A 16,933-nucleotide genomic window follows, 5' to 3' on the forward strand; every position below is an offset into this window, starting at 1 on the left:
GGGTCAGAGCTATTAGAGCCATAGCAAGAGCCGGGCGGTGGTGGCACATGCCTTTAATCCCATAAGATCTCTGTGTGTTCAGGGATATAGTCAGCATTGGAGACATATGCCTTTAAGACCTAGGGGGCTGTACATTCAGACAGTGACGAGGCAGTCATGTGTTTGGGTTTACAACCAATGAGAAGGCAGAACAACATACTTTAAAAAAAACGAACCGACAGGAAGTAGGTCTCTTTTCGCGAAGCTGGGACAGCAGGAGGAAGGGTGAGATTTTTAGCTCTGAGCTCTGACTTCTCGGCTCTCTCTTTTACATTGTTTCTGTGTTTCTTATTTAATAAGACGGTTGGTTACATCTACATCTATAACTTGCTTATTTCTTAGACTGTAGATAATTGGGTTCAACACAGGAATTATGACTGTGTAAAATAAGGAGTCAATCATATTCTCATCATCTGCTTGTCTAGAGGCAGGACGCACATACATGAAGAGAAGAGGGCCATAATACAAAGACACAGATAGAAGGTGAGCTCCGCAGGTGGAGAAGGCTTTCTTTACGCCCTTGAAAGATTTACTTTGTAAGATTGTAAAGAGAATACATGTGTAAGAGACTAAGACAGTCACCATGGTGGATACCTGAACAATACCAGCCAAAGCAAACACCAACAGAAAGCTAATGGAAGGATCTGAACAGGAAATCTTTAAAAAAGGCATAACATCACAGTAAAAGTGATGTATTACATTGGAATTACAGAAAGTTAGTCTGACTAAAAAGACTTCATGAATTAAGGCATGAAGAAAACCACCTACAAATGATAAAATTACTAGTTGGAAACATAGTCTATTGGTCATAATCATTGGATAAAGTAAAGGTTTGCATATAGCTACATAGCAATCATAAGCCATTGAAGTCAAGAGGAAGCACTCTACACTTGCACTGAAGGCGAAGGAGAAAAATTGTAATAGGCATTCAGGAAGAGAGATCTTTGTGATTTCAAATGACAAGGTGATCAATAACTTAGGTGTTACTGTAGATGATAACCAACTATCCACAAAGGCTAAATTGCTAAGGAATAAGTACATGGGGATGTGAAGGTGAGGATCACTCCAGATGAGAGTGATCAGACTGAAGTTCCCCACAATGGTGACAAGGTAGATTACCAAAAATGCCAGGAAGAGGGGGACTTTCCACTGTGATTGATGTGTGAGTCCTTCTAGGACAAATTCTGTCAGCAGTGTTACATTCTCCATATCCATATTCTTCAGGGATGTCTCCTGAAATGGATATAAAAGAAGTTTATGGTATGATAATTTATGGAAATCAGGGAGAATTGAGTGAATACCCTGTCTCCATGTGTTAGGCAAAGTAGTTTGTAAGTATCCTCAAAAGTTTCCATAAGTCTTGCATATACTAGGAATGATTTTCCTTCTTTGTTCTCTTTCTAAACATTCACTGAGATGAGATAATTTCATTTTTTTCTCCAATAGTTTCCTTTTAGAAAATTACTTGAGTAACTTTGTGAGGCCAAGAAAACAAGCTGCATAAATATAACCAATAATTGCAGTGATTAAGTATATGTTAGTTTGGCTGGGCTTTGTTCTTTGCAATAACAAATCACAACATAATTAAAAGTTCTAACTTTTGTTTTTGATCCAAAATGGTACAAACAGCAACAGACTTTTTCTGTGTATTTTCTGATACATAGGTACACATGTGTGTTTGTATGACTTAATTATTATCAGAAATAGATGAAAATTTAAGAACTAACATTGACTTGCATGTTAAGATTTTTTATTTGAATATGCATTTGATTGAAAGAAAATCTTTTTCTGATTCTGATCTTTCAATCAGAATCAAACAAGAGGTGTATTCTATAAGAAAATTATGAGTATATTTTTAAAATGAGCTTTAAATTAATATTCTTGTTACTTATAAATTATTTCATGAGGTCTTTACCGATAGGTTCACAAATAATTAAAAACCATTTAAGGAATTTGAGTCTTCTAGCTATGTATTTTGCTTTTCTGGAGGCACACAGAAAATTCTTGAATAGCTTCCCATTCCCACTTATCTATTTGGACATCTTTTTAGCAAAATTTTACGCTATGAATTAAACAAAATTTCTACTTTCTTTATAAACAATATGAATAATATAGAAATCATTTTTCTTACTCACATATCTTGAAAGAACTCAAAGAGAAGATTAAAGGTCTTCTTAGGTTGTATAACGTAGAAAAATCCAATGCTAACACAGAAGTCAGGGAAGTATATGCAGCAATGTTTCCATCTTTATTCATCTTGGAGGCTGCGTGTCTCAAACTGAGGAAATATTGGGTTTATAAAATGTCTTCAAAACAAGAGCTCACCAATTGGACAAGAACATGCCCGTGTCAAAAGACAAAAGCATAGAAAAGTAAATTATCCAAGGGATCAGGGAAAGCCCCTTTAGGGCACTAACTGCTCTCCTGGGTATTGTAGAGTTGAACCATCCACAGTGAAACTCAAACAGTTCCGTTGGGTTTTATAGCCTCTGGAATCACAGACATCAGGTCACTCCAGGTAGTTTTATATCAAAAAATTGATATTGTACTAAACCACTCTGTCTTTTAATTCAGGTGATACTTCTGATATGTTTAGGCAAACTTTGGTTTATATATAAAATATGTTCTTTGTACTTCAAGTTCACTAGCTATGTCTGAGCTAATCAAGACATGATTTTAGTAAGACCAAAGATCTGGACTTTTCAGGAGCCAAGTATAAGTGAATTGGCTGTGATAATTGTGGCTTAAACTATTGGCCTGCATGTAGTTCTGCCAGTGTAAGCTAAAATCTAATGAGAAATTAAATGAGGTGACTGTCATAGGGAAGGTGAAAAGCAAAAACAAATACAAAAGACCTCCATGGGAAGTGGCTAGACCTCTATCTCCTGACATAAATGCCTCTGAGTTTCTGTGATAGCCTGATAAAATGCTGAATTTCCTTCAGTAACTAGGTTTGGAGCTCAGGAATCTTCTTTGGTGGAATGGTGATCCAGTGTACATTTGCCAAACAGTCATAATTTTATAGCTTTGACCATTGCTATAACCACAAGACATAAATGTGTAGTATAATTTAATTCTGTCCCCATTTGTGTGTGCATGCCTCTGTGTGTGTGTGTGTGTGTGTGTGTGTGTGTGTGTGTGTGTGTGTGTGCAAAACATAAATATTGGTAAAAGAAATGTAGCAAAGTCAGTCACTATTATAGTTGTTTATTACTTCCTGTCAGTAGTTTTTGTTTTACTTAGTATAGATATTTCTACTTGGTTTGGGTTCTACTTTCTTGGAGTATAGTTTCCTTTCATTTTATTTCCACTCTGTATATGTCTTTTCATGTGCTACTGAGAGCAATTTGTTGGGCCTGTTGATCATTCAATCAGCCAGTGCCTGTCTTTGAAGTGGGGGGCCATGACCATTTTCTTTATTCAGAAGGAATATACTAATTCCCTTTGTATTACTTTCCTTCTCTTTGTTTCAGTCATTTGTGTAGCAGGAATCTTAAAAGTTCTTATTAACAAAATCAAACCTGAGGCGAGTTATTGGGGTCCATGCTGGTTGATCAGAGAGACAGAACAAGCCACAGCTATTTCACCTCGCCGGATCCTCAGCTGGTCTTGTCTCCTCAGACTGGATGCTTCTGTGTCCTCATCCCAATGGCTCTCAGCTGAACTACTGCTCAAAAGCCTGAATGCTTAACCAGCCAAAATCTTCTAGTTTCTGGTCCTCACGCCTCACGCCTTATATATCTTTCTGCTTTCTACCACCACTCCCTGGGATTAAAGGCTGGCTTTCTGGGATTAAAGGTGTGTGTCACCATGCTTGGCTATTTCCAATGTGGCCTTGAACTCACAGAGATCCAGAGGGATTTCTATCTCTGGAATGCTAGGATTAAAGGTGTGAGTGCCACCATTTTCTAGCCTTTGTATTTAGTGGCTGTCTGTTCTCTGACCCCAGATAAATTTATTAGAGTACACAACATTTTGGGGAACACAATACCACCACACATTTGCATTTTTATTTTTTTCCACACCACCTCTTTCTCCTCACTCATCTCAGAGGTGTACTAGTGTGCTGATTAATCATGGTTGACTCCTAATTTTCTTTATCTCTGCTCTTAGTAAGGTTTTTGTTTCTTTCCTGTGTTCTTGTTATCACATCTGTAATGCTTCCTTATCCCTGTGTAGACTTGCTATAAATATCTTCTGTATTGCTAGTTTCATGGTCATAAATCTAATATATGATTGTAGGAGAAAGATTTTATTTCCAATCCTTACAACAAGTCCTTTAGATATGTTTATCTGGGTTGGTAGTTACTTTATTTCTGTTATTTTCTTGATTGATTTTTATTCTTTCACAATTTGATGCACGTGTATAATGTATTCTGACCACTTCCTCCCTCCCACATCCTCCTTTACTCCCAGCCCCACTTGTTGCTTTCCTCTTGGTTTGGTTTTGGGACCCATTTAGTGTAACCAGGACCATCATTGTGAGCATGGGATTAGAACTATTCACTGGAGTCTCATAGGCTCACCAGTGGCTGCACAGTTGAAGGAAATGGTTGCTCCCTCTCCTTTAATCCATTTTTCATGACTTGAAATTCATCATGCCACACCATTGTGACGTTTAGAGTTCATATTGAAAAACTAAGCTGGCACTCTTGTGGATTTGCCTGAAAATAGACTTCACACACATCTCTTGCAGCTTTCAGGTTTTTTTTTTCTGTACACTTGTATGATAGTTTGAATGAGAATGGTCTCCATAGGTTTATATATTTGAACACTCAGTCCCCAGTTGGTGGAATTGTTTGGGAAGGACTAGGGGGTGTGATCTTGTTGGGAGAATTGTGTCACTGGAGATCAGCTGCCCCAGTGGATGTTTATGGACTCTAACCCTCTAACCTGTAAGCCTCAAAATAAACTTTCTTCTTTAAGTTACCTTGATCATGGTGTTTTATCACAACAACAGAAAAAAAAGGAACTAAGATGTCTTGACAGTTAAATATAATATGTAGTACAGAATTTCTTTTTTGGTCATGTTTCTTTCATGTTCTAAATGTCTCCTGTATACCTATTTCCATATCTTTTCTAAGATTTAGGGAATTGTCTCCTAATATTTTACTTAATGTGTTTTTATGCTTTTATCCTACACTGTAACCCTTCCATATATATCAAGAAGTGTTTTAGTGAATAAGTCTTTCTCTACATGTGCATAGGAGATACAAAAAATGAGCAATTTCAAGATAGAATTTTTCATTAAAAGGGGAGCAGAACTTAAAATATTTGGTAAATTCTCTTTAGCTTGTTGGTGTATATTGAACTTTGTGAGAAAGAACACTCATCACAATATAATAGGGGCAAAAGCCAATCCCAAAGGCAATTAAATATTCAGTTATCTAAACAGAACTCAGGGCATGCTTTTCAGGAAAAAAGGTAGTCAGGCTTTCTCCTTCCTATTAGAGGCCCAGATTGCAATAACCCTGAAGGGAGAACAATCTCAAGACTGCCCCTGTTTCCCATTACAGAACACATGTGCTCTGTGGGAAAGTTATGAGGATAAGCTAAAAGTCTTCTGGGGATTCCAACTCTACACGGATTTCAAGGAATTCACATTAAATATGTATCAGAAAACTGATACATGTCAATTCACTGTATGGAATTTTTCACTGCTTCAGTGAGGCCCCCCACAGAAAATCCTGATCTTACCAAGATGTGTATGTCCAGGCAAAACCCATTATGTATCAAGGCTACTACTGCAAGAAGTCCAACTACATCAATTCTAGACAGAGTCATGGTGGTAGAGTTATGGTTGATATCAGTGGTGCTATGGAGGCTGGGACACTGGAACCCTGAAATCTCCAACGTCTGATCCAGAGTACCCCGAACACAAAGCAGAGAGTGGGAAAAAGGGTTTTGCTTTTTTTCCATTAAAATTGTATGATGTTATTTTTGTGTCTATAGCTGTCCATTTGTGTTGTGAACGTGTGTGGTACATGTGCACACATGTGTGCAGGTGCATGAAGACACCAGAAAAGGGTGTTCACTGTTCTGTTTTTATTGATCAGTCTCCACCTTTTCCTTTGGGGCAAGGTCGCTTTTCTCAGTCAGGAGCTCACAATTTTTGCCTAGGCTGTAAACCAGTAAGCCCCAGCGATCTTCCTGCCCCCTTCCTCCAGAGCACTCAATTTACAGCCACAGAGGAGAAACTCAGCTTCCTACATAGGTCTTCAGATCTGAACTTTGGTTCTCATGCTTTCACAGCCGTTGATTTTAAGTGATGAGTGCCAGACTGGAAAAATCTTCTGGGAATTTCAACTCTGACTCTTCAATTGTCAAGACTACAAGAGACCAATGATTGCTTTTTATAAAACTTTTGGTATATGGTCGTTTTACTATGCTAAAATGGAGATACTTAGACCTCTGCTGTTGTATTTGTATGGAGATTAACACTTATGTATGCATGTTTATGTATGTTGACAAAAAGAGGACATTGATAGCCAATTGTATGTCAGTTTCATTGGGCCACAGGATTCCCAGGATGGCACATAGTATTTCTAGATGAGTCTATGGGACTTTTTTTCAAAAGTGATCAACATTTGAGTTTGTGGACTGCATGGAAAAGATGGCTTTGTCCAATATGCATATGGATTTTTATCTTTTGAGAGTTGAAATGATAAAAATAAAATGTGAAGAAAGGTTGAATTTGTATTCCACTTCCCTTTGAGCTGTATCATGAGCCATCTGTTTCACCTAGCACTTATGTTGCCTGGTCTTTGGACTTGTACCATGATCTGTATAATTCATTGAAAAATTATCATACTTTGAACAGGTGGATTAACAGGTTATAGACTACAGATGGGATATCTCTACTTTCATCGTCATCTGTGCCAATGTCTTATGATAATAACATTGTAGTTAGAAAGGTAGGTTGTTGGTTAGATCTAGGTAGATGAATAGGTAGAAATAAACACATACACATACACAGACACACATACAGGATAGGAAGAAGATAGAGTTATATTCTTTGTTTTCTTAAAAACATTTACAAACATAATGTCTCACTGGAAATTTATTAAACTTCTATCAAAAAATAACCATATAATGTCACCACTACTTACTTTCACATAGGTTTCACATGGATGGCACCATCTCAAAAGAGGTAAATGTCCTACTGTTGCAGATAATAAATTATTTATTTGAAATTAATTTTCCAAAAGTTGAAACATCCAACTTCATAAGATATTTTTTCCCCAGAGAAACAAAGATACCTAGGACCAGCCTCACTGAAAAGAAGGAATCGAGTTAGTGACTTTTACCACAAAACTGTTTCCCAAGCAAAACTTTTTTAAATCAACAAAATAGTTCATCCTTTGGGGCAGATGTCTTGCTTCATCGTATACTGAACACTTACTGCAAAGAGGAAGACAAGCACAAACAGGAGAGTAGAAGTCTTCAGAACGTTTATAGGTGCTGTTAATTAGGAAATTATGTCCTATGTGATCAATACACTTAGGTGGTTTCCAGATACACCTATAAATATTGTTTCTTGGTTGTTTGAAATCAGGCTCTTCTCTTCTTCTTCTTCTTCTTCTTCTTCTTCTTCTTCTTCTTCTTCTTCTTCTTCTTCTTCTTCTTCTTCTCCTTCTCCTCCTCCTCCTCCTCCTCCTCCTCCTCCTCCTCCTCCCCCTTTTTCTCTCTCAGCAGCATTGGCATGTTTCCATCAGAAGCCAGGGCCAGAGCTTATTAATATTTGTTCATACATGCTCTACAAATGATACTGAACCTTAAGGAACTGTGGGGAGAATTTTAAAAGATTCAACAAATTCCTGTATTAAAGCAACTTTAATACATGGTCCATACTCATCAGATGTCCACACATCAGAATTTGAGAAGCCAAAAATAATTTCAAACAATATATTCTGATGATGTTTCTCTCCCCCAACTCCTCCCAGATCCTTCCTACCTCTCCACTCACCCAAACAAACAAACAAACAAAAACCCACAAACAAATCAGATTATTTTAAAAGAAAAAACAAAAAAATACACATACACGTGCACACACACAGACACACATACACACACAACTCCCCATAAAAACACACAATTGAAAACTCTAATACACAAGCTAAAAGTCAGTAAGACAAAAAAAAAAAAAAACTGGACAAAGGCTCTATGATAACAGGTTATTCACTAGACCGGTCGCCTTGCATGGCCTTGGTGCAGTGGGAAGGGTTTTGGACCTGCCTAGGCTCAGTGTGCCGGGCTCTACTGACTCCCCATGGGAGACCTTGATTTGGGGGATGTGGAGATGTGGGGTGGCTGAGGTGTGGGAGGAAGTGGGATCTGTGGGTGGTTTGTAGAGTGAGTAGAAAATTTCTTAATAAAGAAAAATGGAAACAAAAAACAAACAAACAAACAAAACCACACTCAAACAAAGCGATGAGACAAAAGTCCACAACCTTACCACTGAATTCATTTCATGTCGGGACTCTAATGCTTGGCATGAGGCCTACCTTTAAGTGTGTTTTATTTTAGTTTTAGTTGTTAATTTATTGTTTTTACCTAATTCCTAATCACATTGTTTCCTTTAGCCCAAGACCAGTTTGGTCAGTAATTTCCTGAATAGGAAAGGACATTATAAAATGCTGGAGAAATGGTGCATATACTCATTTAAAGGTAAAAAGAGCTATGAATTATTTTACATTTTTATATAAAGAAATGAATTTAGGAAGTCAGTGAGATGGCACAATGTAGAAGGAGAGAACTGATTCCTGCAACTTGTCCTCTGATCTCCATACACATGCCACAGCATGGCTAGCACACCATCACCACCCCCCATACACACACAAATAATGAAATAGTAATGCAAATAAAAGCAAATAAATCTAGGTCTGAGGAGATGGTTGAGTGAATAAAGTGCTTGGTGCACAAAGTTAAAGATCAGGATCAGAGATCAATATGAAACACCCACACAAATGCTGGTTGAATGCTGTGTCCCGCTTTTAGTTCCATTGTTCAGATGGGGGAGGCTGGTGACAGATGGAACAAGCTGGCTATTTATATAGCTATACCAGTGAGCTATGGGCTTGGTTGAGATACCTTGTACATGTCCCTGTAAGCAAGTGTGCCTACATATGTGCAGACATGTATATACACAGTTACACAGTCACATACACAACATAAACCTGGAGGAAAAGAATGAATTCACCTTCTTAGCAAATTACCACTCATATTTTCATAGAGTAATTTTTGTCCAACATGAACAGTATTCCAGACAACTGAATAAACTCTCAATATACTAACGTCCTTCATGACTACATTCTTTTGAAATAATACACAGTGTTTCATAGTCATCATTTAAGTTTGTCAGAAGAGTATCAAGTCCTCAACATTGTTCACATGGTATAAATATTTCATTTCTTTTCCACTGTTAGTGAACAAAACTTTCAAATGTAATAAAACTAATGGGCTCTCTATATAAAGTACATATATATAAATATATAATATATATGTAAATGTATATGTACTTAATTTTTGTCAATTTCCAATAGGCAAAGTATTGAGATAATTCTTAAGGATAAACTAGATCATAGGGATCAGTAGGTTAGGCGTGCCCATTAACAGGCTGCTAAGAAGTCTAAATCACCAGTCGGTCCAAAGACCTTCCCCATACTCAAATGAAAATAGAACTTGGCAGATTATGTATGCTAGTCACATACTCATCTTAATGACCAGTTTCTCATTCAGGAAAAGAGTCACTTATGGAAGCAAACACGGTAGAAGACAAACCAATTGCTTTTATTACCTCTGTAGTATTTGGGTTATAACAACTTCACATTCATGAAAAAGGTGACTTTTGTCCAAAAGAAAATAAATGTCATTATCAGATCTAAGTATTTACTTTTAGTGCTCTAATCACTGAATCTTTGACTTGCTTATTCCTCAGACTGTAGATAACTGGATTTAACACAGGAATTATAACTGTGTAGAACAGAGAGTCCATCATGTCTTGATCATCTGCTTTTGGAGATGCAGGGCGCACATACATGAAGAGAAGAGGGCCATAGTATAAAGACACAGATAGGAGATGAGCTCCACAGGTGGAGAAGGCTTTCTTTATTCCCTTGAAAGACTTGCCTTGTAAGATTGTCAAGATAATACATGTGTAAGAAACTAGAACTGTCATCATGGTGACCACTTGAATGGAACCCGCCAAGATAAATACCAACAGGAAATTAATGGAAGGATCAGAACAGGAAATCTTCAGCAATGGCATAATATCACAATAAAAGTGATGTATTATGTTGGAATTGCAGAAATTCAACCTCAATAAAAAAATCTCATGGATTAAGGCATGAAGAAAGCCACCTACAAATGACAGAATGATTAGCCAGGAACACAATCTATTGGTCATGATCACTGGATAAAGCAGCGGTCTGCAGATAGCCACATAACGATCATAGGCCATTGCAGTCAAGAGAAAACATTCTGTGGTTGCACTGACCGCAAAGGAAAAAAACTGTGTCAGGCATTCTGAGAGAGAGATCTTTATGCTGTGAGATAACAAAGTGACCAGTATTTTGGGTGACACAGTAGATGATACCCAAGTATCCACAAAAGCTAAACTACTGAGGAATAAGTACATGGGGATGTGAAGGTGAGGGTCTTTGCAGATGAGAGTGATCAAACCGAAGTTTCCCATGATGGTTATGAGATACATCACCAAGAAAACAAAGAAGAGCGGGACTTCCCACTGAGCTGGGTGCGGCAGTCCTGTGAGGACAAACTCTGTCAGCAGTGTTGCATTCCCCATGGCCTCACTGGCTGTTCCCTGAAATGAAAGGGAATGAGCAGGAAGAAATTTCTTAAGTGTCAGAAAGACTGAAAAAAAGAGAGTTAAAAGGAAAGGACCAGAGGCTTTATAGGAAGATGTTTTTTTTGTGTGTGGTTCAGTTAGAGATGCAAAGTGTGAATTCCAATTTTAGTTTTCTGTAGAACTTGTGTACTGAATAAAAATCAGATTTCAAGCTTTAATTACAATCTTTGTGCTGTTCATAAATGTGATACCACTAGCCAAATGCTCTTTTCACACTTTGATTTTTTCCTTATCTTGATGATTATTGAAATTAGAACCAAATTACTAAAAACATTCTGTTAATTTTGGAAACCTAAAGGTCAAGTAGGTAGTTAAGTGGCCAAAGAGAGAAAACATTTTATGAAGCTTACAGATTGGTTGATGAGTTTTGTCATACACATGCAACTTGGAAACAAAATTACAAACGGAATAATTTTCCAACTCCCTGTAAGACTTAAAAGATTTCAGAATATCCAGTTTGCTATTTATGTGGACTTTTATAGGGATTTACAGATAACTATAATCTTCGCCAGTTCCCAGGCAGCCTGAGTCACTGCATCCTGCTTATCTTCAAAAAGTTCTTCTGCTAGATATGCCTTTTCTTGCTTATTCCGTTCTTTGCATTTATTCATTTATTTGCTTGTTTATTTATGTTGACACAGGGTTTCACCATGTAGACCTGACTGGCCTTAAATGTACCAAGATCCATCAGCCCTTTCCTCTCTTCTGAATGCTGGAATTAAAGGCATGTACCACCACACCTCATCCTCATTTCCTTGATATTGAAACAGAATGTGTGTCTTTCAATCTACAAATAATGTACCCGCTTAAAACTGCCTTTACATCTTTTTAAAACATACTTTTTATTTTCTTTGTTTATGGACATTGCTTGAAAATATTTTCTCATCTCCAACAGTTCTTTTGGAAGAACAGTGTCAAGACAAATGTAAAAGCTGAAAATAGGCTGTATAAATAACCAATAATTTGAATTTGAGTTTGAATGGGCTTAGTTCTAGGAAAGTTCAAGTCAGAAAGTAATTTAGGATTCTAAAATACTTTTGTGCATACATATTTCTTAAAGCTGTAGGTGGTGAAAAGAGCACTTGAGATACATTTCTGGTATGATTTCTCATGTATGTGTGTTTGTGTGTGTGTGTGTGTGCAATATACAATGCAATCATTATAAGAACTGGGTACAAAAAAACACGAGCTTATATTTTACTGCCACATCAAATATTAATTAAAATATATATTTAATAAAAAGTTCTTTGTATCATAAACAACTGAGAAATATCTCACATGACAATTATTGTAAATACATTTTTCAAATGAATTATAGCTTCCCATAATGTATCTTATAAGATTATTACAGTTAGGTTTACAGGTAATGAATGCCAACTGAAGAACAAATCTATCTTCTATATACCTATTTTGCTTTCCTAGACTTTAGACACAAAAGAAAATATACAATATTCTAATAGATTTCTATACTTACTTTCCTCTTTGAACAATTTATAAATACACTCTTGTTATTATGTATTAAACAAAATTTAAGTTTTTAATAAATAGCATGACTATTCTAAACAATATTTATATCTTACCCATATCTTAAAGGAAATCAAGGAAAAGTTGCAAAGTCCTAGGTCTGATAAAGTAGGAAAGCCCAATTTTAACCCAGAAGTGAGAAAAGTATGGGCAGCAGGGCTTGTGTACTGATTCATTTAGAGGCTGCATTTCTCCAGCTGAGGAGGTATTTCATGTATAAATATACCTTCAAAACAAGACCTCATCAATTGGACAATGATGTGCCCTTACCAAAAGACAAAGGCATGAAGAAATCAATTCCCCAAGAGACTCTATGGGCAAGTCCCTTTAGGACAGTGACTACTCTCCTAGGCATTGAGAGTTGGACCATCCACAGAGAAGCTCCAAACAGTTCCACTGGGTTTTTGCAGCCTTTGGAATCATAAACATGACATGACTGCACATCAGTGTGTTTTTAATGTGCATATTATTTTACATTTTTCTGGTTTTCTACCTCAGGGTAGAATTTAGAAGAAGACTTGACAAATTTTCACTTATATATAAAATGTATTTTCTTTCTGCTTTGACTTGTGTAGCTCTGAGTTAGTCTAAGCATGATTTTAGTAAGGCCAAAGATCTAGATATCCTTCTGGTGTCAACCCCAGATTGATCTGACTCCACCAGGTCAAGCTGACATCTAATAGGAAATTGTACCATTGAGTGTCAAGGGAAAGGAGAAAGACAAGAAAAAAGGCGAAGTAGCTCAATGGGCAGTGTCTAGAACTCTGAATCAAACATGAATAGCATGAACCTTCTAAGACAGCCTATTAAAAAAATGCAGATCCTGTTTTAGGAGTAGGGTTGGGCTCAGAAACCTTCCTTTGTTGACATGGTGATCCAGTGGACACTGGCCAAGCACATTCAAACTAGAAAGCCATGAACATTGATTAAACCAGTTGCTCTTCTTAGGAAGATGTGTAGGCAGCTGCACAATATTTTCGGGGTATGTTGTTAACTGTGTGGCTCCAGTGTAGGGGGAAGTTTGTCAAAATTTTATATGACAGTAATAAAGTACAGAATTTCCCTTGAGTATTAGCAGAATTTTCCATAAATATTCAATGAAAACAAACAGCTCAATTTACTTATTGCTGCATTTATTTACATTTGAAATTTACATAGTGGTCTGTAACTCCTGAAACAGTAAAATATTTTTATTTGTTTAATGTAACTATCATTTTAAAGAAAGTAAAGAGCCAAAGGGTGTTTTATTTTTTTAAAGACTGATTTTTTAAATTGCCAAATAAAGACAATTTCCTTTGTATTGTGCCTCTTTTGTTCAGTTAAACTTATAGAAACTTAAGTCTCCCATTTTATCCGTTAGCTTTCTAACTTATGGAGTTATATGAACTGACTGCCTAATAACATACAATGATCTAGTCAAGAAAAATATATGATATAATTAAAAAAACCCTCTCTGTATGAAACCCAGGATTATGTATAATAAATATGGGGGGATTTGGAGTGAGAAATTGGAGGTAGATATGATCATATGGCATTGTATTCTAGTATAAAATTCTTGAAAATAATGACAAAAATAAATAAATAAATAAAAATATGTAAAATCATTAAAATATAGCTATATAGATATACACCAATAAACTGTAACAAAACAATGTAAGATAATCCTCCCTCCAAAAAGAGGCCTTTCAAGACATCATAAACAAAGAACAGGTAGGCATCTCTCCTGGTGGGTAGAAACAGGGGAAGTTAAGAGAATGCTCAAAGTATGGCCTTGCCCTTACTGTCTTTTTTTCATGATTACGTTCCATTTTCCAGTGATTTTTTCCATGACATGTGGTGTGAAGTTCTATAAGCACTAAAGTCAAAGAAATAACTTTGGAAAAAAGAAGTCAGAAAAACTGGTAGATTTCCTGTTTGTTTGTTTGTTTGTTTGTTTTATTTTGTTTTGTTTTTCATGTGTTTATAAGTACACTTAAAGAGTTCAACCTAGATGGCCCTGTCTGCTGTGGCATATATCCCACTAAGTTACCTGGAAAGAAACAGCATTGCTTTTTTTTTTCTTTCATTTTTCTTTGTTAAGAAATTTTCTACTCACTCTACATACCACCCACAGATCACACCTCCTCCCTCCTCCCATCTCCCATCCCTCCCTCCCAAGCCACCCCACATCCCCACACCCCCCAAATCAAGGCCTCCCATGGGGAGTCTGCAGAGCCCGGCACACTGAGCCTTGGCAGGTTCAAGCCCCTTCCCACTGTACCAAGGTTGCGCAAGGTTCCATAGCACAGGCACCAGATTCCCCAAAGCGTGTCCATGCACCAGGGATGGATCCCGATCCATCTGCCTGGGTACTCCCCAGACAGTTTGAGCCAAACAACCGTCTTCCATATCTAGAGGGCCTAGTCCAGTCCCGTGGGGGCTTCACAGCCACTAGTCTATGGTTCATGGGTTTCCAATAGTGTGGCCGGTCATCTCTGCACTTCTTTCCATCATGATCTCGACATTCCCCGCCTGCAGAATCTCTCCTTTCTCTCATTGATTGGATTAAAAAAAAACTCAGCCTGGCCTTGGATCTCTTCATCTGCCACCATCAGTCACTGGACAAAGGTTCTATGATGATAGTTAGGGTACTCGCTAGATCGGCCACCAGAGTAGACCAGTCTAGGCACCCTCTGGACCACTGCCAGCAGTCCAAGGTGGTGTGATCCCTGTGGATTCCTGAGAGCCTCCCCAGCACTCTGCCTCTTCAATTGCTTTTTAATAACTACTGAAATAGTAAAGCCACATGGAAGAACACATATACCAGTGTAATGTTTTCATTCTATTTTATTTAGCATAACATGAAAACTTAATAAGTTTCTTCAACATTTTCAGGTTAGAAATATTTTAAGGATTTTATTAGATATGTGGCCTTATCATTGTCAAAATACTCGAAGGATTGATTTAATCGGAGTATAAAAGAAATGTGATAATTACAATTGCAAAAGTCTTTGAACATTTTCAAAAAACAAAAATATATCAAACTGGAAACATCCATGGCTGTTTTATAGTGAATGAACAAGAGACTCCAGAGAGCTAAATATGCTTCCCTAATCTTTTTTTCAGTGAATCTGTGACTTGCTTGTTTCTCAGGCTGTAGATAATTGGATTTAGCACAGGAATTATGACCGTGTAAAACAGAGAGTCCATCATACCTTGATCATCTGTTTGTTGAGATGCAGGCAGCACATACATGAAAAGAAGAGGGCCATAGTATAATGATACAGATAAGAGATGGGCACCACACGTGGAGAAAGCCTTCCTTATGCCTTGGATAGACTTCCTTTTTAAAATTGTAAACAGAACTAGTGTATATGAAACCAGGACAGTCATAATGGTGAATACCTGTATTGAACCAGACAAAATAAATACTAATAGGAGATTAAGAGTAGGATCAGTACAGGAAATATTATACAATGGTATAATATCACAATAAAAGTGATGGATTATATTAGAATTACAGAAGGTTAATCTGAGCAAAAACAATACATGAAACAAGGAATGAAGAAAGCCACCTACAAATACTGAAACTAGTAGTCGGATGCATAGTCTATTGGTCATAATAACTGGATAAAGTAACGGTTTGCATATGGCTACATAGCGATCATAGGCCATTGTACCCAAAAGAAAGCATTCTGTGGTTCCACCAAAGGCAAAGGCAAAAAACTGTATCATGCATTCAGAAAGTGATATCATCTTATTCTTGGATAACAAGTCAACCAACATATTAGGAGTCACTGTGGATGATATCCAAGCATCTACAAAAGCCAAACTCCCAAGGAAAAAGTACATAGGGATATGGAGGTGGGGATCACTCCAGATAAGAGCAATCAAACCTAGGTTCCCCACAACAGTGATGAGATATATCACCAAGAATAGCAGGAACAGGGGCACCTGCATCCCTGGGTGATCTGTGAGTCCTGTGAGGACAAAATCAGTCAGCAATGTTGCATTCTCCTTTTCCATGTGTTGTTCATTGGACATTGCCTGAAATGAAATAAAACGAACAAAATGGAATATTCATTAATATTTTAAGGTCATTATGGGAACAGTATTTGGTATGAAATCTTTACCAGAAGTCTTTTAATTTTTCAGATCTTCTGGATATAGGGTTGTAGGTGGTTGTGAGCCACCATATGGGATCTAGGAACTGAACCTGGGACCTCTCTGCAAGTGCAATAAGTGCTTCTAATTGCCAAACCATCTGTCTATGCCCAGTTCCTCCATTTTCTCTTTTAGTACCAACTCCCATTCAATAAACTCATTTCCTATATTAAACCAAAGGCCTACATGTCCAAAAGGGGAGAGAAGAGAGAGACAAGGAAAGCATATTAAGCTAAACTAAAGGCACAGGAGTGAACCAGAAGACAGTATTGTGGACACTAGGGAAAGAAATAAAATAAAGGTAGCACAGGAACACAGTGCAAAAACCAACACTATAGGGAGGTTGAGAAAGGGAGGAGA

At 37.2% G+C, this 16,933-nt stretch overlaps 3 protein-coding genes across 3 annotated transcripts; all 3 read right to left on the reverse strand.

Annotated features, from left to right (window-relative positions):
• Nucleotides 1–357: 357 nt before the first annotated feature.
• On the reverse strand, nucleotides 358–1,254 carry LOC143268035 (olfactory receptor 5H2-like; the record flags this gene model as incomplete). Its single annotated transcript, XM_076548350.1, has 1 exon — nucleotides 358–1,254. A coding segment is annotated over exon 1 (897 nt), but the record flags the coding sequence as incomplete, so codon positions are not given.
• Nucleotides 1,255–9,919: 8,665 nt separating this feature from the next.
• LOC102907854 (olfactory receptor 5H8-like) lies at nucleotides 9,920–10,843 on the reverse strand. The gene has a single exon (XM_006981584.1). It carries the CDS (start codon nucleotides 10,841–10,843, stop codon nucleotides 9,920–9,922), a length of 924 nt encoding a protein of 307 aa, XP_006981646.1.
• Nucleotides 10,844–15,345: 4,502 nt separating this feature from the next.
• Nucleotides 15,346–16,453, reverse strand: LOC102908155 (olfactory receptor 5H18). Its single transcript, XM_006981585.3, has one exon. The coding sequence runs from the start codon at nucleotides 16,451–16,453 to the stop codon at nucleotides 15,506–15,508; it is 948 nt and encodes a 315-aa protein (XP_006981647.1). The 3' UTR covers nucleotides 15,346–15,505.
• Nucleotides 16,454–16,933: the final 480 nt, after the last annotated feature.

This window comes from Peromyscus maniculatus, chromosome 12 (assembly GCF_049852395.1).
Source record: "Peromyscus maniculatus bairdii isolate BWxNUB_F1_BW_parent chromosome 12, HU_Pman_BW_mat_3.1, whole genome shotgun sequence".
NCBI lineage: Eukaryota > Metazoa > Chordata > Mammalia > Rodentia > Cricetidae > Peromyscus > Peromyscus maniculatus.

Coding starts and splice junctions, on each gene's coding strand:
- LOC102907854 (XM_006981584.1), bottom strand. CDS start 10,843: ATGGGGAATGCAACACTGCTGACAGAGTTTGTCCTCACAGGACTGCCG.
- LOC102908155 (XM_006981585.3), bottom strand. CDS start 16,453: ATGTCCAATGAACAACACATGGAAAAGGAGAATGCAACATTGCTGACT.